Below are 24170 nucleotides of genomic sequence, written 5' to 3'. Positions count from 1 at the left end.
AGGGCACAAACTTCCAATTATAAAATGGAGACCTAAGGTACAGTGTGGTGACTATAGTTAATAATACTATATTATTATATATTTGAGGTTGCTCTTAAATGTTCTTATCACAAAAAGAAAATGGTAATTATGTGAAATGATGCAAGTGTTAACTGAACTTATTGTGGTAATCATTTTGCAATACAAACATATCAAGTCATCATATTGGACACCTTATACTTACATGTTACATATCAATTACATCTCAATAAATCTGGGAAATGAACTTAATACTAAAAAAGAAAGACATAGGGGTAAGGGATTAAAAGGCACAAACTATTATTATAAAATAGGCTACAATACTATACTATACAACACAGGGAATATAGCCAATATTTTATATTAACTATAAATGGAGTATAACCTTTATAAACTGTGAATCACTATATCATACACCTATAACTTATATGTCAACTATACGTCAATAAAAAATAAATAAAATTTTTAAAATTACATTTCTTTAAAAAAAATTTTTTTACAGCAGTTAAAGGAAAATAAAATGTATTACACTTATGCTCTCATCAGAACCTCTTAAAGTGAAGTCTAGAATTAAATGAACAAAAGAAAGTAGATTTCTTATGTCTTCTACATTCCTCTGAATGGATTTAGCCCTTAGTGGCTACAAAATCAGTTATTATTTCAGGTCAGTTTCATTTAAAAAGAAAAAGAAAAAAATAGGACATGAAAAATACCTTACTTATGGTTTCAAGCTGTCTTCTTTATATCCTTTAAATAATTTAGTCCAAAAATATGCTTCTTTTAGACTTCAATTCTTATGCCTTACCTAACACATAAGAAAAATTAAAATCAACCTCTGATCCTAAAAAATTAGGGGGAAAAAACACTTCCAAAATCTTTTTGTAATAGTTACATGTCTACCCCGTGTTGAACAGCATCATATAAAAGATGAAACAAGAATATCTACTTTGAACAAGGCACTAAAAACCAGCAAACAAGCTTTAACACATCACACAATGGGCCTGACTTAAATTTTGTTAATTTAAAATTTCTATTATTTAATATTTTAAGAAGTAGCAGCAATTATCTGACAGCCAAATCAAACTATTAAAAGAAATGAGGAAAATCCAAAACAGTGTTCCCAAAAGTTGGAACAGTACATGAAATGAAAACGAGAGGCAGGGCCCAGAAAGAATATCAAAAGTTTGCAATCAATTATCCTCCAATTTAAAAAATTTAAAAATTAAAAAAAAAAAAAAGACTATCAAAAGCTTCCTGATTTTACTGGAAGAAGGCTAAGGCTCGGAACAAAAATCTTCTGGTCATTCTTCAGAGAGGTCAGATTCTCTGGTGTTACAGGGAAGGTGGAAGGTGCTTAAAAACAGGTTGTTGTTATTATTCGGTCGCTATGTCGTGTCCGATTCTTTGAGACCCCATGAACTACACAGTCCATGGAATTCTCCAGGCCAGAATACTGGAGTGGGTAGCCGTTCCCTTCTCCTACATTTCCTCTTTTAGTCTTTTTCTTTTCCAGCTAAATATGAAAATGTATTCCCTTACTGCTCTCCAGCTTTTTCGTCAATCTTTTTATAAGTTTTCATTCTTATAGCTCTTGTTAAATGGTAAGTAATATAAAGACAGATGGGAAAATATAGCCAGGTTGACTATTTGCTAAGAGTCCACATAAAAGATTAAGAGGAAATTCTCCGACAATAAAATAATAATGAGACAAATTACCAAACCTATTTTAAAGAAATGCCCTAATGCTAGAGATTTAAAGCTAGTTCCTCTAAGAAGCGCCTTTTAAGGACAAGGAAGGCGGGTGTGCTGCGGTCCATGGAGTCGCCGAGTCGCACACGACACAGCGACTAAATAACAACCTCTAAGAAATTCTGGAGGATTTTAACTAGAATTGAAAGTGAACATTTTCTGAATGACGGAAACACTACTATTTACATTTTTTTCTCAGCATTTTCTCCAGTCTTCGGGTGGGGGAGGGGAGGGGAGCTAAGAAGATTCTGAGGTGAAAAGTCACAGCAGTGACAGTACAGGGCAAACACCAGGAGGCCAACCTTTATCGGTCTCTAGTGAGCTGTTAGCTTTCATGACCTGGCAAATTCTTAGCCTGTCACCCGAGCCAGGTCCCGCCTTCCCCTGCACTTCCCCGCCTCAAGGCTGGAGCACGAGAGACCCTGCCAGCCCGACCCGCGCGGCACTCTGGGAGCGGAAAAAGGAGCCGCGCGGCGGCGGCTCAACCGGAAGAGGAGGAGCCAGGCCTGGAGGATAGCCGAGAGTTACTACCGCTCCGGCTGCCGGTGTTTGCTCGTCGCGGGGAGCAGGGCCTGGCGGGCGGGGTGTGTCGCGATGCTGGAGCTGGCGGTGCAGAAGGTGGTGGTCCACCCCCTGGTGCTGCTCAGTGTGGTGGATCATTTCAATCGGTGAGCGGGCGGCACGGGGCGGCCTACCGGGGCCGGTGGCGCCGCCGCTGCTGAGTCACGGGCGCGTTGGGTACGGCGCGGCGGCCGCGGGGGTGCTGACGCACCGGGGGTGGCCCTGAGTCGCCGAGGGGCCCACATTTAAGTCCATTCATGAAGCCCAAGTTACCCGGAGTCTTCTGCCCAGCCGGCACTCCTGGGAACTGAGCTGATCATTCCCTTTACCCAGTCCGTACGATGCCAGAGTATGGGGAGCAGGTTTCATTTGATCCTGATCCCTAGTCCTCGTGCCTATCTATCGCCTCGTCCGTCCCTTTTCGCCTAAGAGACTCGGTGTTTGGTAGGAAGCCCTTCAGACTCGCGCTTTTTGGCTCTGAAGACTGTCACCGAAAGTCTGGTCCCTGCGAGAACTGTGCTTTTAACTTGTGGAAGTTTCAGAAGTGGGAATCTGGTTTGACGATGACTTAAAACCTAGCTATATTAAGTCTTAAAGTCAAGTTTTTCTTCTAAAAATGAGACCAGTTGGAGGTGTAGGCGTTAATGAATAAGAAAACATCCCACAGATATTTCTTTTGCCTTCGCTTGCTTGTTTTCGAGCTGTTCGTCCCGGGGGACCTGTTACATGTGTTCTTGAATTGGAAAGTTGTAAGACCCAGTGGGGAGCATCTGCTATAAAGTCATAGTTGCTAAGTGCCCATTCTCTTGCTTTGTACAACTCCCAATTCAACCAGAGCCAAAACCAAACTCAAAGACTCCTGTGAGGTTTAGGGCCCCCAGTTTAGTTCCATTTCTTGTAGGACCCTTGGCCTAACAAGGTACGGGAGCTTTTCCACTGTACAATTACTGTTTTTCTCCCATAGGATGCTAGAGGTGCTAAGAAGGCAGGCATCATTTCAGTTCTGTTCAGTCAATTCGACAAACATTTTTAAGGGCATAGTGAAGGCAGACACTGCAAGCTGCTGTGTCAGACAATTGTAGGGTTTTCTAAAACACAAACGCATTTTTGTAGATTAGAAGAAAAGCCCGTGAGTGTGGAAATTTCCTTTGAACTTAGTCCCAAAAAAATCAGAATACTTAATTCTGATCCAAACCCTAGACATAGTAAGCATTTATAAGTTTGCCAAATCATGTGTTTAGATAAGTATATTTCAATTGGTGTGAACCAGCAACTGTTAAGAAATTGTGGTTCATTTCACAATGACTTTTGTCTGTCCTTTGAACATAGAATTGTTTGTTACGTCACATTTGTTAGTGGTTAATGGAGAATTCTACATAAAGACCAATGAAATAAGTGAAACACTTGTCGTTCTTTAGCACAAAATTACTAAGGGGGTTTGATTTGGAGATAGAAATTCTGAGGTAGTTTTTCTTGTTCACTCAGCCCTCCTCCCAGTATGATTAGTCACCAGCTCAGTTCCAGCTTCTGCCTAATTTAGCCATTCAGAGAGATCACAAATGGCATACACATGCTTCTGGGTCAGAATCATTTTCTCAGCCCCTAGATGATACAAAGAATTGTTTATGCCATCTAGTTGGGCTTGTTTCAGAGAAGAGTTGGCAAGCTGGACCATAACACTTGTTCAGCTTTAGCATCTTTATCCCTGAAAAGGTTGGAGGATAGAGAAAGTTTAAGAAAGAAAGGTAAGCTCTTATCAAAATAAAAAGTTAAATGTGTTTTCAAACACCAACCAGATAACATTTAAAACTGTAAGATCTGGAGAGTTTTCATTTTCTCCATTTTAAATTTCTATAAGGTTTGAGGGTTGTTTGTTGTTGTTTTTTTTTTTTTTAAGACTAATTTACTACATTTGTTTAGTGGGATCAGTTTCCAGCCAAGCTAAATTGTATTGGTACATTGGTATTTCGTGTTAGGTATCGTATTGTTGAGTCTGTGCCTATCCAGATTGATCTTTTGTTTTCTCATTCAGAATAGGCAAGGTTGGAAACCAAAAACGTGTTGTTGGTGTGCTTTTGGGGTCATGGCAAAAGAAAGTACTCGATGTATCCAACAGTTTTGCAGGTAAAAGAAAAATCTATCAATTATACCTCAGTTCTTAAAAAAATAGACAAATTTTACATTTTCTGAGTATGGTTAAAATGTCAGTTATCTTTTAAAAAGAAAGAAAATTTTCGTGATCTCCATTTTTTACTGCAACCAAGTGATTCTATTTCAGAATTGCTTAAGTATAGAACAGGGAGGCTAAAGGCTACACACAGTAGTAAATATTTTTAAGTATTTTCAGGCCATATCGTCTCCATTGCAACTGCTTAGCTCTGCTAATGTAGCAGAAAAGCAACTAAAAAAAGAGTATGTAGACAAACTAATAGCCATATTGCATAAAACTATTTAAATAGGCAGTGGGTATAGTTTGTCAACCCCTGAACTAAACTATTAACCGTGGTTATGGGTAGGCAAGGGGGAGATAAAAACCTTTTCACTGTTTCGTGAATGTTCAGAAGAATGTATCTATGTATTTTATGATTAAAGCAACAATAATGAACAACAAAATAATTGCTGGCATAGCCGCTAGACTAGAGGTCACTAACTCCATTGTCTTAAAGGATCAGGCAGTAATGTAATTTGCCCAACAGAAGTATTAGGAAATGATGGAACTTTTAGCAAACTGAAGAACATGTATCCTTTTCAAAGGTGGTGATCTCTGTATGGCTATAGCCAGTTATTGCCAGGTCTTCCAATTTTTCAAGAGAGCCTAGAGGTCTAGATTTGTATGTGAAATCTTCCAGTTTTTAATAAAAGCAACTCAAAAATACTTTTAACACTGTATTGGACAAGCTAAAGCCATGGGTCAAATCTGGCCTAGAAGTCCACAGCTGTGATATGTGCCCTTAGAGTTCTATCTAGCACCTTAAACTGCTTTTGGGGGTTTTTTTCTCCTCTCTAGTTCCTTTTGATGAAGATGACAAAGATGATTCTGTCTGGTTTTTAGACCATGATTACTTGGAAAACATGTATGGAATGTTTAAGAAGGTCAACGGTAGGTGGCGCTGTGGCACTGGGGGGGGGTGTGGTGTGGTGTGTAAATGTGCGTGTGTGTCCCTAATGCCTTTTCTAAGTATTCACTTTTCTTTGTCTAATGTCAAAGACCCTTTCACTTAGTTAGACTAAAGTAAGGCCAATGGTAGTAGACAAATGAGGTAGAATAAATGAGAAATTGGAGTAGCAATTTAAGGCCAGCTAGACCACCTAGGTTTCAGAGGAGAGAGAGCCCTCTGCACCAGAAAAGCAAAAAGTTATCAAATAAAATCCACATGCCTCTAGAGCTTTAGTACCACCAAGGTAAATATCTCTGTCATGTGTATCATTTTCATTTCATTACAGCAGCCACATTGCTTTGGCAATGTTTATTCCCACAACACTCACTGCTGTAACCTATGTGAGATGAACTTGCATTTGTTTATATATTCCCTTGGAATTGTTTTCTAGTTGCTTCATGTATGACTGGTTTCCTAAACTAGTCAGAGATATGGCTATCTCTAGATTTCCCCTGCTCTTTATTTTCAGAGATTCCTGCTTTTGAATTTAAGATTTCATAAGCACATCAAGGTTTAGATGCCTGGAATTTTTGAAAAGGTAGAGAACATAACTACTGAAGTTCTTACCCTTTTTGAGGGTAATATACAGATCTTTATGTAACAGTTCAAAGCCACTATTTTTTTCCTTCATAGCCAGAGAAAGAATAGTTGGGTGGTACCACACAGGCCCTAAACTACACAAGAATGACATCGCCATCAATGAACTCATGAAAAGATACTGCCCTAACTCAGTAAGTGCACTTTATCTTTAAAACCCTTGACTGATAATTGTTTGCCAGTTAACTCAAGAAAAGAGCCTCCTAGTGGATAGTGAATCATTTCACCACTTTTTCTCTATAAATTTGTGTTAATTTATAGTGCTTTGTGTAGTATACAGTAACCCAATGTATTTAGTAAATTAAACATCTGCTCAGTGCTGAGTATGTAAGTTACCTTCCCTAATCCTCTCAACTGTATGGGATTGTTATCCTTTTTACAAATGAGAAAACTGAGGTTCAGAATGGTTAGTAAGATCTTCTGAGAGTGCAGCTGGGATTAAAATGCTGGCTGTCTTGACTCTAATTTCCTTCTGCTGGATTCCTTCCTTACTGTATTACTACCTTTCACCTTGTTAATGGATGGGGTTGAAGAGCAGAGCAAATAAGAAATTTGAAATGTAAAGTCTTTTTTTTTCCTGAAAATTCTGGCTCATTATCTGGTTAAATGAATGAAAAAGATGCAGTAATCATCATCAGAATGGCTGCAGTTATTCCCTATGTGCCTAGTACAAGGTGGTTTCCTAAGATGTGTTTTTCTGCCAGGTATTGGTCATCATTGATGTGAAACCAAAGGACCTGGGACTGCCCACAGAAGCATATATTTCAGTGGAAGAAGTTCATGATGTAAGTCATCTTGTTATGAGCCTAGGAGATTAGATTTGCTACTTTTAGGGCCATTGGGTTTTTCCCCCATTTCAAGTCAACAAATACTTTATAACAAAAGGTTACTGATTTCTGTCAACAGTTTGATATTATGTTTTTTCCCCCTTGAGTGTTTGAATCACCAAATTTTAGAAATGGAGAGGACCATAGAAATCTAAAGTCTCCTTTTACAAATGAAATTGAGACCAAAGTAGTCAAATGATCGCCCAGAGATGTTCTCAGCAGAGTATGCAGAGCCTGATGAGCTTGATCTTAATCTAGTGCCATTTCCACTGTTGGCCCACCTCTGACAGTCTTCTCCTGGAAGTTACTGCTGCTGCTAAGTCACTTCAGTCGTGTCTGACTCTGTAACCCCATAGATGGCAGCCCACCAGGCCCCACCGTCCCTGGGATTCTCCAGGCACTGGAGTGGGTTGCCATTTCCTCCTCCAATGCATTAAAGTGAAAGTGAAGTCGCCCAGTCGTGTCTGACTCTTATCGACCCCATGGACTGCAGCCTACCAGGCTCCTCCATCCATGGGATTTTAGGTTTTCAAATAGAGTAAGTCAGAACTGCCTGGAGCTAGATGGCAAAACCCATCTGTACGATTTGACACCTATATAGTTGGCTCCATTGTATTCAGTACCTGTCTTCTTATAGTTATCCATATATTCAATTTTAAAATCTGGAAACGGCTTTTTTAACTTAGCTTCCTGCAAATGTTCCTTGCCCTGAGCTCTGTGCCCCTGTTTCTCTTTGCCTTACTACTAGAGAACTGAGATCCAGATCTGTTGCCTAGTTGCAGTTAAGGCTTTCATCCCTGGTCTTGATACAGTTGTTACAAGTTAAATTTTACCTTGCCTCTTTCAAAAAGGAGTTTGAGGCTGCTTGCACACATACATGCATATGCATGCACACACACACCAATGAAACAGGATTTTTTAATAGAAGATAGAGGGGATTTAAGGGTCATATTATAAGATGAAGCCAGGGAACAATCAGTACCTGAAAAGACATGCCATGAAGTCCTGCACAGGTGTTGGAAGGCTTTGACCATCCTAGCATACAAAGCCAAGAGGAAAATGTCATTTTCAGGATTCACACTATCCTGGATAAAATAACAACAGCTGATGTTTATACCACTTAGTGTAAGTGAAGTGACTTTCCCAAGATCTCACAGCTCCCTTAGCACATACACGGCAAAGCCAGGCTTTGCATCTAAGCTGTCTGCCTATATCCTGTGCACGCACTGCAATGCGCTCCTGCGTGCAAACAGTTCACAGCCTTGACAGGAGATGCACAGCCTCTTCTGGCACTAGATCTGAGAAAAGTTTCTCCTGAGTCCCGTCAAGAAATAAGTAGGTGATATAGCAAACCACATCCACTAATGGGTGCCTTGATTGGGCCACCAGAAAATCAGTGATTCTCACCACGTTGTTTGGTGCACTGATCATTTGACCCAATGGACAGTAGATGGTTCAAAGTTATATTTTCTAACATAAGCTTGTCTCAGGCACAGTGTTCAGAATATGGCCTATTTTAGAATGAACTATGACAGTCCTTAAAATTTAGCCAAATGGAGACTTCTCTGAATGTCCATCTCTACTGAAGACTTAAGATAATATCAGGATTTTCCTCAGAAATAAGCTAAGGATGATGCTGCAGCATACCTCAACCCTGAGTAGGACTGCTGTGACAGCTTTCAAAGCAAACTACCCACCCTTGCCACAGAAAACCCAGTAATAACACCCCTCAAGTGATCTGACTTAAAGCAGAAGAATCAAGGTGTGAAAAGGAACATGTGCTAGTTTGTTCATTTGTTTGTAAGTAAATAACTATAATTAAGTCTCCTCTCCCAGGATGGAACTCCAACCTCAAAAACATTTGAGCACGTGACCAGTGAAATTGGAGCAGAGGAAGCCGAGGAGGTCGGAGTTGAACACTTATTACGGTGAGACTTTAGGACGGCATCAGACCTGGGCTCTAGTCCTGGATCATCTATGAAGTGTCCAGAGTTATGATTTATGACTCTGGATAGCACACCTTGTCTGGAAGCTATAATGCTGGCTGTGACAGGAACACATGCGTGTTAAAAGCAAGTGTGTGTTCTTTAAGTGTACCTCCTTTATAATGAATGTAGCTAGCCAGTTTTCTGCAGAGAACCTGCATCAAGGCCTTTTACACTCTAGGGGACTGCCTTAGTAGTCCAGTGGCTAAGACTCCACACTCACAATGCAGGGGGCCCGAGTTTGATCCCTGCTCAGGGAACTAGATCCTACATGCTGCAACTAAAGATCCAGAGTGCCACAATTAAGACCCCAGCACAGCCAAATTTTAGAAAAAAAAGAAAAATACTTACATAACCCTGACTTATTGAAAGGTCATAGATTTTCTCAAACAATAAGATTCGTTTCAGTTCAGAAAGTTACTACTGACTGATTTAAAAGCATCTCAAGACATTTTATAGATGCAGGTGAAAAGAATGCTGTGCTCTTTAGGAACAAGAGAAATTGAAGTAGAGATTTTTAAAAAATTTTTTAGTGAACATGATTTCATTTTAGCTCTCTCTTTTCTTTTGAAAGATGTCCTGTGATGAGAAAGATAAAACATATGCTTCCAAATGAAAACAAGGTTAAGGCACTTTATACTCAGATCTTTATCAAACGGAGAGGTAACATTTTTGCTTTAGAAAACTTGCCCCTCCTCACAAACTGAGTTATTCCCTTAGAATGTGAAAATCTGTGATGGTATAGGACACTGATGGATACCCCTGCTCTTTCTTGTGGGTTCCTACAGAGACATCAAAGACACTACAGTGGGCACTCTTTCCCAGCGGATCACAAACCAGGTCCATGGTCTGAAGGGACTCAACTCCAAGCTCCTGGACATCAGGGGCTACCTGGAGAAGGTGGCCACGGGCAAGCTGCCCATCAACCACCAGATCATCTACCAGCTGCAGGACGTCTTCAACCTGCTGCCGGATGTCAGCCTGCAGGAGTTTGTCAAGGCCTTTTACCTGAAGACCAATGACCAGATGGTGGTGGTATATTTGGCCTCACTGATCCGCTCTGTGGTCGCCTTGCACAACCTCATCAACAACAAGATTGCCAACCGGGACGCAGAAAAGAAAGAAGGGCAAGAAAAGGAAGACAGCAAAAAGGACAGAAAAGACGACAAAGAGAAAGAGAAGGAAAAGAGTGATGTAAAGAAAGAAGAGAAAAAGGAGAAAAAATAAAACATGTAGCTTTTTAATCTGTAAATTAAAATCTTGTAAACTAACGCATTGTGCTGCCAGAGGGTTCTTTAAAGTGCTTGTTAAAAAGCTGTATTGATGAGAGCTCTCTGGATAGAGGGACTGATCTCAAACCTAAACTGCAGCTTCGGCTACTGTGAGTTGGGGAGCTGATAGCTCAGGTTTCAGACTGTGTGAGAAAAGTGAAGAGAAGTATAACATTTTTGGTACTCTCCCTACTTTTATCTATGAGACCAGGAGTTGAATTTTTCCCATCTCAAGAGACTCTTGGGGTCTGTTTCTGGCCGTCTGCAAAATTGCAGAATGGAATGCATGAATTCCTTAAGTGCTCTGCCTTGGAACACTTTGAGGTCTGACCCTCAGGACTCTGTGAGAATACTGCCCTGCGGGACTTCTCAGACCCGTAGCTCTGGTATTCTCAGGGCTTGGGATCAAGATATTGTTTACCTTCAAAGACACAATTAAATGGCTTGGTTTTTAAGTCTGTGTTCTGGTCGTTTTTAACTCTGGGAGTGGTGATCCATTGTTTTCAGAAGCAACAAAGACAGTTTTTAATTGAAGCTGCCTGAACAAATTATTTTAGACTGGATCCTTTATGAAAAAGAGAATCTCATTCCTTTAAAAATAAAGCTGTAATGAGAGTTCCCAACAGAGCCCAGAAGACCTGGGTCATAGTTCGTACCTCAGATTCCTATCCCTAGAGCAGTCTTTCTTAAGTTTTCATAAGGGACACATTTACTTACTATTGTAGTAAGTACGTCAAACGACAATGTCAGTGGGATGGAACAAAGCTTCCCAAAGTAAGTAAAGGTACTTAATCATTTGACTTAATAGTTGTGACTTGGATACTAACTTCCTTTTATGAGTAGTTAGAACATCTCTAAGAGTTCACTGCTGCTGCTAAGTCACTTCAGTCGTGTCCAACTCTGTGCGACCCCATAGACGGCAGCCCACCAGGCTCCCCCGTCCCTGGGATTCTCCAGGCAAGAACACTGAAGTGGGTTGCCATTTCCTTCTCCAATGCATGCAAGTGAAGTCGCTCAGTTGTCTCCGACTCTTTGCGACCCCATGGACTGTAGCCTACCAGGCTCCTCTGTCCATGGGATTTTCCAGGCAAGAGTACTGGAGTGGGTTACCATGTTGGACTATCGGTGTTCTACTATTTAAGAATACAATAAAATAGCACTAAAATGAAGTCAGTGGAATCTCATAAACCACTTCTTAATGTTAGAGTGCCTCAAAGTTGCCAGAAGCATCCATTTTTAATCGACAGAACTACCTGCCAAAGAACGAGTTAGTGGAAATTTGGGGGTTGATTTTTATATGACAGAACTACCCACATCAGTGGTCACTTCAAAGTTCATTAAGATGCTGAGATAATAAGAAATAGCAAAGGGAAAGAAACTAGATAAGTTTTTTGTCTGTTGTGGCAGTCAAAAGTCAGATGGTTGTTCCCAATACATCTAAGTAAAAGAAATTTGAAATACATAGTTCAAAGCTTGAGATGCATTTAAAATGACAAGAGTGTGTTATTAAAAGTTTTTTGAGATTTTGTTGCCATGTTTAGAACAGACTGGTGTGAGAAAGGGAACCTTTCTCCAGGGTAGGCAGCAAAGACCAGAGATGCCATGGACCTGAGGCCAAGCAGGGACAAGGAGAAAGTTATCCCAAAGAATGAGTCCTTTATGTAGGGTAGGGGTGGGGTGGGGGGCAGCTCAAGACCACACAGGATCAGATCCACCTTTAGAAGAATGATCTGCACTTAAAAGCTTTCCCAGGGTCTATCAGGACAATGTCACAGGCTTTTAGGTTTGTCACTGTTTGATAAATTGGAATGTCTATTGAACATGTAGGAACATGGGAATACCCAGGCCTTGTTATATTTAACAGTTGGACCTGCATATGGACAAAACTGACTTTCACTTTACCCACAGGATCTTCAATTCCTTCTTCTAACAAAAAGTGTATGTCGCCTCTAGAGTCACGCAGGCTCATTTTCTCAGGCAAAATTGCTGCCAATCTATGTAAGAGGGTGAGCTTTATAAGACTTGATGAAGGCTTGCTTTTATAAATAGCAGCTGACTTGACTGCAAAACCCATGGCCCTCACCTAAAATAAAGTGTGTTCAGGTAGCTTAGCAGTCTCAAGATGAGATTTCTAAACTACTTTTGTTGTTCTTTGAACATTGAAAAAGTATCCTGGGTAAAGTCTAATCCCATTTTCGGACTTCGTATCCAGAGTTGTGACATTCCGTTCCTTCCATTTTGAAAGGTTTCACAATAACAGTTCAGGCTGCTCCAGCTACACACATTACAGAGAGGATAGCATTGATTCCTTACTGGTATTCTGTTTGATAACATCTGAAATAGTCCCAAACTTACAGGTCAGTTATCCTTAGTGAAAAGATTAAAAACTGTCAGGGTAGAACACCTTTGAGCCCACTAATTAGTTAAATGTTCTTTCATTTTACACAGATCATCAATCACCAAAGGGGAAAAAAGGAAGTAATATTCACTGAGGGACTACCATACTGCTTTCTCCAATGCTCATGATGCAGTCAACCTTTCCAGTGGGAATTAATCCCAGAATCTTACTCTTCTGGAGGACTCTCCAGCTTTGAGAACTTATACATATTACAATTACCTTCATATACAATTACCTTTACTTCAAATAAAAGACTTATTAACACAAGTTCTCATAAAAGAATGAAAGATCCTATTCACTTGGAAGTCATGAATAGGACTTTCCTTCTACTATTTGCTACAAAAATATCTATGAAGCAGGAATGCGGGTATACCTGTGGCGGATTCATTTCGATATTTGGCAAAACTAATACAATATTGTAAAGTTTAAAAATAAAATAAAATAAAAAACAGACCAAAAAAAAAAGAATGAATTTGGGTTCTTTGTTATGCAACAACATGCTGATGACTTCATATGCCCCTGTCACAGGAAATAGGAAGGATATCTGGGACATGCTGGAAAAGCAGAGAAGCATCTGAATTATGTGACCCGCAAGAGAAGATCTAAACAACTTCCCTAAGCAAATTCATTCCAAATTATACATAATACAGGAAAGTGCTGATTTCTATATCTATGCCTTTCAACTCTTGGCATTTCTCTCTTTTGCTTGGAAACCACACCGAATTCCTATCTTTCAAAATAAAACAACAATAACAACAAGAAAACACCAGTGGCTATTCTTGTTGGAGGAGTGGATAGAAAATGACTCCAGAAGTAGGGAAATGAAGTAGAAAAAGAAAATAGAGGAAACTGTGTTAGTGTGTTTCCAAGGCCTAAGTCAAGAGAAGGCTTCCTCTAAGCGTCCCTCTTTGGAGCCAATCTGTACTTCAACACTAGATGGCACCAGTGACTAATATCATCTCAGCAAGAGACACGTTGGTTCACATTCCAGTTCATCATGGAATTGGGAACCTTCCCCAAAGTTGCTTCCCACCACTTCTGCTTTTGGCTGCAACCATCTAGGCTAGGCTTTGAAGGAATCTAAAGAGCATCTTGCTGCAAAAAATTGGGTCAAGTTGCCACATCTTCACCCCTGCTGTACTCTATGATAAAGTTTTCTCTGCCCTTCAGATAGTTCATGCTTTGATTTTCCTCACTACTGATACCACTCCTGGTTTCTTTAAGGACCATATCCAATGAAGGGCTGGTAAATGTGTAACAACCAAGTCTCTAAAAAAGAGGAGAAAGGGTATTGATTTGTGGCCTTTGCCAATTTCCCTGGTGTAAATACTCCCAACACAGCTGATTTCAAGGCCAACGTGAATTGGGAAAAGATGCACATTAGCACGGCATTACATAGTATTACCCAAATATGGATACAATAGATAAAAATAACCTCAAGAAAACAGATGATAGTAAATTGTAGTAAAATCATTAAGCTACAGTGCATAGTGAGCATTTATTACCCCTTTTCAGATATCATTTATTTCTTTGTAAATTTATACAATTTACCTACTGCATTAGAATATCTAGGAATCTGTGTTTTTAAGAAATTGGTAGTTTCTGCATATATGCAAGTTAGACAACCTTTATTTAATGTAGATAAAACTACTAATTTTTTGCCTTACCATCAGCACTCTGTGGATTAGTCCTTTCCCAACTTAAGATCTTTTCTCATACTTATGTATCTATTAAAATCCACAAAGCATCGTCCTTCTCTGCAACATAGCACCAGTATCTACCTCTATCTATATGCTACAGGTAGTGTCTGATCAGTGATAATCTGGCTTAACTTTTAATCAGAATAACCAATCAACATCCTCAGTTCATCTATTATCCCCTCTGCTTCATTTTCAACCCTGGCTTTATCCCCTCAGCAGATAAGACTCTGGGACTGTATCCTATACTTGGAAGTTGCTAAGAGAGTCAAACTTAAAAGTTCTCACCACAATGCAAACTTAAACGGTCACAACAACAACAAAATGGGAACTCCGTGAGGTGATGGATGTCAATGAACCTCACTGCGGAAATCATTTTACGACATGTACATGAATCATCGCATTGTACGCCTTAAACTAACACATTATGTCAATTATATCTCAATAAAGCTGGGGAAAAATATACTTAACCTGGGGCTCCCCTATACCTCAAGGCAGACAGATGATGCCTCAGGGATCTGTGCCCTTGTTCAAGAGTAGGGATGGGATAAAAGCCAAAGTTGAATGCATGAGCTACTCCTCCCCGACCCCATATGCCCCATGTTTTAACCAACGTGAACCAATCACAAGAGTTGGCAAACAACCATGACTATAAAAACCAAAGTTCGAGGATGAAATACATTCCATCCCAGGAGGAAAGAATGCTTCTACACCCACAACTCACCAAGGCCCAGATGCTCATGAGGGAGGCATCACTGAGGTGGGAGATGTGCCCCTTGAACCAACCCCAGTGGGAGTCCTGGAACAGCAGAGCCTGTCCTCCAGACGTACTCACTGCTGTACTGGCATCGTCTACCCTACTGCTCACCCTGTAATTATACAGAAAACGAACCCAAAATTGTCCTTGAGAGTCTGGACAAGACTTGTGCCAACTCTTGCCCAAATAAGAACAAATGACAACCCCAAGACAGAGCACCATTGCAGGCTCAGCCAGATCCAAGGCCTCTGAGGCCATCGGTGCCACCTGGGCAGTGATGTCAGGCCATGGACTCAGGGTGGGTATTGAAAGGACTCCCACTCCCCAGTATTTTCTTTCCCCAAGAAAAGGAAGGAGAGTGATGCTGGTACCTTTCTGCCTTTACCCCTAGTTAGTGTGATTGTTTTTGAACTACATGCCAAGGCTCTCTCATTATTAAAAATAAGGACCATGGACTTCCCTGGTCCAGGGATTGGGACTCCCCACTGCCACTGTAGGGGGCACAGTTTCAGTCCCTGGTTAGGGAACTCAGATCCACACATGCTGTGCAGTGCAGCCAAAAAAAAAGAAAAGACAAAAAATCATGGCCACATTCAGGACCTGGGACGTGGAAGACATGCTAAGCCAAGACTATTTCACCTGAGCTAGGATAGTGTGTTAGTTATCTACTGCTGCATAACAAATTACCATAAACTTTAGCTGCTGAAAACAATATACATTAGTTCTCACAGTTTCTGTCAGAAGCCCAGGCACAGCCTAGCTGGGTCCGCTGCTCACCGACACTCACAGGTGGCAATCAAGGTGTCGGCCATGCTGCTGCTGTCTCAAGGTTCCAGGAGTATGCGGCTGCTGGCAGGATTTAGTTCCTCATAGGCTGTCGGACGAGGGCCTCGGTTCCTCACTGGCTATTGACACCAAGAGGCCCTCGGTCCCTTGCCATGTGGGCCTCACCACCATGGCAGTTTGCTTCATCCAAGTACACAAGCCAAGGGAATTCCCTGGTGGTCCAGTGGCTAAGACTCCACACTCCCAATGCAGGGGGCTTGGGATCAATCCCTGGTTGGGGAACTAGATCCCACATGCTACAACTAAAGATTCTGCACGCTGCAACAAAGATGGAAGATACTGTGTGTCTCAACTAAGACCCGGCACAGTCAAATAAGTAAATAAATACATACATACCTTTTTTTCAAAAGAAAATTACACAAGCCAAGAAAGCAATGGAGAGTCAGTAAGCAAGAAGCAGGTCCCAATCTTTGGTAATTTAATCACAGAAGAGAGCGCCAATCGCCTTTGCAATATTCTGTTTGTTAGAAGCAAGTCTCTAGACCACTCCTACTCAAGGAGAAGGAATGATACCACAAGGTGTCCATATCAGGAGGGGGTCATGGGGGGCACTTAAGAGGCCTGTCCCCTACAGATAAAAAAAATTAGAATTCACCAGGGTAACCCACAATTGACTACAATAGGGTTTTCATTTTAAATTTCAGTGCCTAATGAAAACTTTAGAATAAAGATGTTAATAGAAAATGCAGAAACAAAACACCCCTCTTGTTTATAAGCAGGACTACCTATTGCCCCCCAGTGGCTTTGGAGATGACAAACCAAAACAAAATAAAGCCCCTAGAGTTAGGAACCAAGTCGATGCTCTTCAGAGATAAGGTGCAAAATCATGGCTGATTAGCAAAAATCAGTTCTGTTTTGAGAGATGCTGGTGAACCTAGAGTCTGTTATAACAGAGTGAAGTAAAGTCAGAAAGAGAAAAACAAATATCACATATGAATGCATATATATGGAATCTAGAAAATGGTACTGATGAACCTATTATGTGCAGGACGGAAATAGACACCCAGACTTGTGGACACAGCAGGGGGAGGGAAGGGGGGGACAAACTGAGAGAGCGGCACTGACATACACACTATCGTGTGCAAAGCAGCTAGCTGGCAGGAAGCTGCTGTGTAACAGGGAGCTCAGCTCGGCGCTCCACGATGACCTGGAAGAGCAGGATAGGGGAGAGGCTCAGCAGGGAAGGGATATGTGTATACATACAGCAGACTCACACTGCTGTACAGCAGAAACCAACATGACATTGTAACAATGTCCTCCAATTAAAAAAATAAACAGGAAAAAAGTCCTGACATACACGTATTATTATTTATCCTTCCTCCCTCCCGAGACTGTACTAAAACGAGAGCGAATGAATGTCAAAGATTTCCTATTTTCCCCTTGCCAACTGACCCAATTTGAGAGGCAGCAAATGAGAGGTGGACAAGGGAATTCGACACATTTCTGGAAGGAGGAAATTAGGAGTACTGACCAAGCAGAAGGAGCCCCAGCGTAGAATTCACACAGCAGGAGCTAAGCCAACAAGGGTTCTAAGCTGGGAAAGGTTCAGGCTTAAGATCGGAGTTAGTGCCACGGGGGTAAACACAGCAGCTTAGTGGAAAGTCAATATAATAGAACAGCCAAGCCCTCGTGGGGACCTCTTTGCACAGCTGCAAGCTGCCCGCAGGCAGACCTATCAAAGGAGAGGAAGTTAACTGAGACAGCAGATGAAGCGCTTCTTCTCCTTCCCCAGACTCGCTGAAACAACTGTGAAGAACGCTTTATGAAAAGTCTTAATCCACAAGGGCAGAGAGAACATCAGAGGATTCAGCAATGGGCAAGGTCGTTTAACAAAGAGTTTGGACGTGGAAGAGTGTAACTAACCAAGGAGAAATCTTAACCTCAGACACAGGGAGATGCAGACAGGAAATGAGTGAGTCCTCAGAGACTCAGTACTGAGGGGCAGCAGGAAGGCAAGAAGAAAGTTGAAAACTGGAGTATGTAAAAGTTTCTACACAGAAGAGTGGGTCCCCGCCCCCAAAGCCCTGTACAGTTTGGCTCCCTCCACTCTGCTGGCTGCAGGGACTCGAGCCAGAGGAGAAGGCCAGAGGGAACGAAAAGGTCAGTGGTCAGGACTCCGAGAATCCTGGCTCCTTCCTGCTTCTTACTCCCAGGAAGCCTATAGGCAGGCCACCTGACTCAGGTATAGTCTCCCTCTCAGGTGAGGTGCAGAGGACTCATCTCCGGAGAAACTGATCACCCCCCAGAAAACAATGACACTTAAGGCTCCATGAGAGTCCACTAGCTACCTACTGCCCTTACAGCGAAGACCTTCAGGCAAGAGACCACTCATGAGTGTCTTTCTCAGAAATGCGGAGCCAAAATTTCTCAGTAGGGAGCTGTTTTCTTCCTCCTCCTCCATCTGCACTCATTCTTTCCTGTCTGATGGTTTTGCAGCTGCCACGTCCTGTCCTGCTGGCCATCCATTCTGCAGCCTGGTCTTTGAATGGCAGTTTGGGGCCCTAGCCTAGAGTAACCTGGGTTACTGTCACAGATCCAGGCCACAACCAGTGGGATGGTTTGGCTTAAGGGGTTTTCCTCCTTGGGCCTCCATCTTTCTCAAAGCCATATCAGGTACACAACTGGTGCCCACCCCCCATTTATTCTGGAGCATACTTAGATCCTTTACTCCACAGCAGCTGAACTCTCAGCGATCACTGCCAGGCTCTAGGTGCAGCAGACCCAAACGGTTCCATCTTGCCCAACATTCTGCATTTTTGTTTTATTTATAACCCATGAACTTATTTATCTTGTTTCTGAGCCAGCCTTTTCTCTCTTTTTTATATTTTGTGTTCTCTCTCTTTTTTATGGTTGTGGAGCCAAGAAGCTGATCAAGTCATGAGTTCATGGTACCATTTTGATGGAACCCCCACATTTGATTTCTAGTACTATTTTACACCAAAAAGAACCAGGGCTCAGTGGAGGAGTTGATTTTGTGTTTGGGCAAAAACAAAAAAGAGTTGGGATTCGATGTCACTGAGACCATCAAGGACATCTGGAGAGGTGAAAGAGAGTCAAGGTGAAGGGGCCAAAATTGTGACAAGCATCAAAAAGAAAACAATGATCACTGTCACTGGGATCGACTGAGTTGGAGCGAGGCCCTGAGTCCAGGATGATATTCAGAAGGTACAAATAACAGATAGCATGCCAAAGATAAATCACATGCACCTCTCTGAGTCAGCTGATAGGTGCTTGATTCGCAGCATGGACCACAGGAAAGTGAGTTTGTGACTGTGGAACTTGAACCAACCTCAGAATCAGAGCGTCCTGGAGAAAAAGATTGATGGGGCAGACTGCTGAGAACTGAGTAGAGGTAATAATTCTGAGCACTGACTCAATTTTCTTCCCCAAGATGAAACTGGGGCCTTGTTGCTAAGTTTAGCTCAAGACCAAGAACAGCCTGATGTTTATAAGCGTTCCCCTGAATGGAAGCACATAGATCTTTAGTGTAAGTTTTTCTAGAAGGTTGCCGTGAGCCCTGATATAGAAGGACAGTGGGGGAGCAACAGCTGAGCTTTCCAAATCCAGTGAGGTCTTACTTATGTAAAGTCTTGAGCCCCACTAAGGACTTTGGGTGACAGAGTCAGATCTGTTCTTCACTTCCAAAATAATTTTGCAGCTTTGGCTAATTTTATCAGGGACTTATTACAGTAGAGGTGGGGACCCTTCCTGACTGTCTAATTTAACTTGAAACACTTCAGAGTAAGAAAAAAAAAATGAGGATATAATAAAAGCAAAGATCAATAATTAGAAACCCTAGGGTTAAAGAGCTGTATGAAGAATACATATTTGTATTGCATTATACCATTTAGTTCCGGAGTAAACAGCATTTATATCATTATAGTAATATTAACATTTTTCTTGCTTTTCAGTTTTCTAAATAAACCTTTAGAAAAAGTAGAGCATTATGGTTACAGAATAGAACATAAATGTTTAAAAACAAACAAACAAAAAACTTGGATCATGTAAAAGTAAGAGGGAAGATGCCCAGAGTTAGGAGATGGAAACGTGAAAGGACTGGAAGAACAGACAGGGGAGTTCACAGATCCAGTTCCCAGAGTGGCGTGGCAAGGGGTCCTGTCCACCACTAAGGGTGTTAACACAAGAACCTTTTTGAAGGGCAACTGAGTAGAATTTGCTGGGATTTTAAAGTCTATCTGGAAGGATCCAAAAGAAACCAGCAAAAATAGTTGCCTCCAGATGGTGATCAGAATGCCCGAGGAACAAAAGAAGGGGGCTTTCACTGTGAACCCTTCCTATCCTGGAATTTTAAACCTTTTTAAAATTTTTACTCAGTAGTCCAACTCTAGGACTGCTGCCTCCCAGAAAAGCAGCATCGGTGCACAAGACCTGGCCGAGAGGCTTCACCAGCAAACTGCTGGACACAAATGCAGTGCCCATTAGGACAAAGGTGGGTGTGTTACAGAACAACCACAACATGGAGTATCACACACTACAGAATTCACTGGACCTAGGCTGACGAACACAGAAAGGTGTCCCTACTATCTCATCTAATGAGATGAGTTGCTTAACATGTGTAAGATCTCATTTTTAATATACTTTTAAATTATATGTACATATGATTTATATACATAAAATAGTCTGGAAGGACAGCAAACTGAACAGCAGCTACTTCGGGAGATAGGAAAGGGGAGAACAATTTTGACTAGGGATGTTTTAATTTGAATTTATTATGAGATGTCTGTATAACACATGAACTTTTGTCAAAACCTCCTCAAAGTACAGCATAGCCCTGTCAAGTGAGAAATGGCTTTGGTGTTGGGGTAGTGACTTCGGTTGATGAACTCCCAGGAGAAGATGCTCTGCACACCTCTGCCTTCCCCACCCCACCCCAGGAAGACGCCAGATCAGAGCAAGGCTTGATCCAAGACAAAATCACTTCCATGTCAAAAGCATCAACACTGCGCCGATGGGTCCCATCAGAACCTTTAAGTTCAAAAAAGTGGGGGGCAAGCCCCTGGCTGACCATGAGCTCAAGTCCAGGGTATCCCTCTATCATCACGGAATTCAAGAAAACAGGAAATGTTTCTCAAATGAATGGCTACCCAGGAGCTGGATCCTAAAACCTGTCCAACTTGCAGCCTCAGGCTGTCGATGCTCTGGTGTCATGGCAACTGCTCAGAGAAACCCAGGCCAAAGGTAGCTGTGAGGCAAATGAATGAGGGCTGAAGCCCGTGATCCTTGAAGACTGGGCCGCCCATCAAAAGTGTGGCTGTCTCAGTTAATGACACACAATTCTCAAAACCAGCAAGGTCATAGCATTTCCACCCCTGTGTGGACCTGGAGGGTCCGTGGGGCCCAGAGACCTTTTGCCTGGAGGACAGTGACTTTGGACACATCCACACCAACACTGCCCACAGCTGCTGATTGTTTATTGCACAAGAAACTGGCAATACCAAGGCAAGGGGGTGGGCATTACAAAACAATCTGGTGACCAACTCAGAGCTACCAAAGGGCATTCCGTACAGACACCTCAGTTATATACACGTATGTACACACACACCCACATGAACGCACTCTGCACGCCCACGAGCCTGAGGCTCCCAAACCCTGCATAGCACGGTGGCTTGCGCCCCAATCCCCAACATGGTGAGACACCGCAGGGAAGCACAGCCAACGATCCGAGGGAAGGAGGAGGTTGGGCTGCGGTGAGCTGAGCCGCTCGCATCAGTACACACAACAGAGCAGACACCGGCCAGGGTGGCAAAGGGAGGACAAGGACCTGGGAGCACGAGCCTGTCCTCAGACAGCCCCGTGGGTGGCCTGACGACCTGCACGGGGACCCAGCGACAATTACCACTCTAGCCTCCCAGAGGAGTGTGTTCGCCTGGAAGATCTGAACACATGGCAGGACGCCCATGGCAGAGGTCGGCAGGAGCTCCAGCAATCAAGTCAGACTGTGCACAGCAGCTCAGGGCCCTTCTGCTGGTTTCCAAGAACGTCGTCTCTTTTGTGCAGGTAAAGCCACACTTTGAGGCAGAGTGAACACAACTCTACAGTAGCAGGAACACACTTCATTCTCCATCCGGACGCACGGGCCGCCTGGAGGTCCAGGGTCTTAGCAGGTCAGCCCCACGCAACCCCATCACTCCATCAAGCAAAGGGAGTTCTCCTCTCTTGGAGGCAGCGAAGTTGGGGTGACACTCAGGACAATAATCCCCTTCCCCCCTTCTCTGTCAAAGGCTCAGGGACAAGGCTGCTGGGAAACTGAGCCACTGGGTCAGGCCTGCCCGAGCTCACAGAACTGTGAAGCAGGCTCCTAAGAGGAGCAGCTGTTTGGAAATTCTTGGACCAACGGTGCTGGGTGCCTCTGGGTCCCAGCCATGCCTGGCGCACCAGCTCCTTGACAGGAAGTGACAGCAGCATACCAACCACAGAACACACAGCGGCCCTACACACAAAATGCTTCAAGTTTATGTAAAAGGGAAAAGAAAATCTGAGGGGGTTTCCATCCCCCTGACATCCAAGCAGCTGGTAACGACCCTTTATCTGCTGGAGGGAACAAGCTGGCCAGCACTGAGTGGGGAGAGGGGCTGTGTTGCTCAGCCTCCATGGCTGGAGCTGGCTAGCCAGGGACAAGAGGTGACCTTGGTCCAGAGCTCCCCTCCCTCAGACCTTCATTTATATAGATCACTGGAAAAGTTCTATACAAAATAGAACCTCTTTTACTGACAAAGACCCTGGGCTTCCTCAGCCCAGAACAGCTACCCCAAATGGCCAGTCTCCCTCTCACCTAACCAGCCTATGAGGCCCAAGGCTTCAGCACAGGGTGCCCTCCCTTGCACACTCACACGAACCTAGGGTTGGTCTCAAGGGAGAAGAAGGATGAGCTTTGCAGAGAGGGTCAGCCCTCCAGACTTTGCAATGGCTGATGGGGCCAAGGGTGGCATGGGGGCTTTATTCCAGGCTGCCGCCAGTAGGGAGGAGCGAGGGGCAGGGCAGGGCCTCTTGAGGTCAGGCTCTGCTGCCACCAGCCTGATGACAGTGTGGTCCTACACAGGACTACCATCCGCAGGGGCCTCCCGGGGGCTACATGGCCAGCGGCCTCTCGGGCAGGGAGGACTCAAGACTACACATGTGCTGGGGGTTGGGGGTGGGGGGACAGCCTCAGTTACTCCTGTCCAAAGCCCTCGGTCTCCTCAACAGCGTACAGCAGCTTCTCCTTCAGCTGTTCATAGCTCTTGTATGGTGGCAGGTCCAGCCGGTTGAAACTGTCAAGAAAGGAGAGTAGGGCAGTCAGCACGGGGCACAGGTCAGAGCTCTAACAGCCACAGGGGTATTGAGAGATCCCATACTGTGACTCAACCACGATGCCAGCTGCCACACACAACAGGGTCCTCAAAGGCCCCGCTGTGCCCCTGGGCCACAGAGGAATCAGAGTGGGGACAGGGCTACAGGGGAAATGGGGAACTGCGGAAGAAGACCGGGGACAGAGCTCTTTGCCGACTGAATAGGAGTGTTTCAATACAGCAAGTTCCCTACATATGAACGAGTTCTGTTCCAACAGCATGTCTGTAAGCCCCATTTGTTCTTCAGTCCAATAAAGTTAGCCTAGGTACTCAACTAACACAGGTGGCTATGCAGTTGTTGTTCTTCGGTCATTAGTGTCTGACTCTTTGCAACCCCGTACACGAACTGCAGCACGCCAGCCTTCCTTGTCCTCCACTATCTCCCAGAGTTTGCTCAAATTCATACTGTAATATGTTTGTAATACTTTTCATACAAATAATACACAAAAAAAACAAAACATTTTTAATCTTACAATACAGAGCTTTGAAAAAGAGAGTACAATAGCTGGAATACAGGGACTTGGCATCCAGTGAACAGGCAAGAAGAGCTACTGATTGGAGGAGGAAGACAGTAGAGCTAAAGGATCATCAGCAATAGGAGATGGCGGGCAAGCTGCACTCCTGACGTTGATGCCACAGGTTCTGGTTCCTTGCTGGACTCAACCCTGTCTACCCTCTTGAAAAAAAATGATCCAGTGATGTCTGGGTGGTAGCTCTTTTTTCCCTCATCACAGGTGACATGGTAGCACTGGATTATATTCTGAACGGCTGCTGCAACCTTCATATAGCATTCTACATTTGGGTCCTATGCCTCAAAAACTAACGGTGCCTCCTCAGCTAAAGAAAATCCCCTTGCCACTTCCTGCTCCTTGTAGAGGATGCATACACGTGACAATGTACGCCAGAGGTGTGAGCAAACTTACATGACTAGACACACGAACTCACGTTCGCATCTTT

General features: G+C 43.2%; 2 protein-coding genes and 1 long non-coding RNA gene across 10 annotated transcripts in view; 1 reads left to right on the top strand and 2 right to left on the bottom strand.

The window, feature by feature from the left end:
* LOC147353499 (uncharacterized) overlaps positions 1-2245 on the bottom strand; it is a 214300-nt gene extending 212055 nt beyond the window's left edge. Inside the window, exons 1-2 of one of the 2 annotated variants that reach the window (XR_015145685.1) lie at positions 2070-2245; positions 732-823 (exon numbers count right to left, since the gene is read on the bottom strand). This is a non-coding gene — a long non-coding RNA (uncharacterized LOC147353499). The remainder of the gene's footprint in view (positions 1-731; positions 824-2069) is intronic. The other variant, XR_015145684.1, reaches the window with a different exon arrangement.
* Positions 2246-2254: 9 nt separating this feature from the next.
* Positions 2255-10621, top strand: PSMD7 (proteasome 26S subunit, non-ATPase 7). 2 transcript variants are annotated; one of them, XM_086351555.1, is made up of 8 exons: positions 2255-2435; positions 4361-4452; positions 5336-5428; positions 6120-6217; positions 6788-6868; positions 8747-8838; positions 9470-9558; positions 9684-10621. In XM_086351555.1, the coding sequence occupies exons 1-8, from the start codon at positions 2362-2364 to the stop codon at positions 9746-9748; spliced, it is 684 nt and encodes a 227-aa protein (XP_086207681.1). In that variant the 5' UTR covers positions 2255-2361; the 3' UTR covers positions 9749-10621. The 2 variants fall into 2 exon arrangements, with proteins under 2 accessions (XP_086207681.1, XP_086207680.1); XM_086351554.1 differs by lacking the exon at positions 9470-9558.
* Positions 10622-21281: 10660 nt separating this feature from the next.
* WWP2 (WW domain containing E3 ubiquitin protein ligase 2) overlaps positions 21282-24170 on the bottom strand; it is a 146734-nt gene continuing 143845 nt past the window's right edge. For all 6 annotated transcript variants that reach the window (XM_086351545.1, XM_086351550.1, XM_086351548.1 and 3 more), the window contains one exon: positions 21282-23135. In XM_086351545.1, coding sequence (XP_086207671.1) covers positions 23036-23135 — 100 coding nt within the window. In that variant the 3' untranslated portion in view covers positions 21282-23035. The remainder of the gene's footprint in view (positions 23136-24170) is intronic.

Source organism: Bos grunniens, chromosome 18 (genome assembly GCF_055505025.1).
Source record: "Bos grunniens cultivar Pamir isolate PY7600 chromosome 18, Bosgru_T2T1.0, whole genome shotgun sequence".
Taxonomy (NCBI): Eukaryota; Metazoa; Chordata; class Mammalia; order Artiodactyla; family Bovidae; genus Bos; species Bos grunniens.
This window is presented reverse-complemented; position numbering and strand designations above follow the sequence as displayed.

What these genes read in the sequence shown, in the direction of transcription:
- PSMD7 (XM_086351554.1), top strand. Translation starts at nt 2,362, where the DNA reads ATGCTGGAGCTGGCGGTGCAGAAGGTGGTGGTCCACCCCCTGGTGCTG. An exon ending in TGTATCCAACAGTTTTGCAG is followed by an intron (nt 4,453 to 5,335) that starts GTAAAAGAAAAA and finishes TCTCCTCTCTAG; the next exon opens with TTCCTTTTGATGAAGATGAC. An exon ending in GGAGTTGAACACTTATTACG is followed by an intron (nt 8,839 to 9,683) that starts GTGAGACTTTAG and finishes GGGTTCCTACAG; the next exon opens with AGACATCAAAGACACTACAG.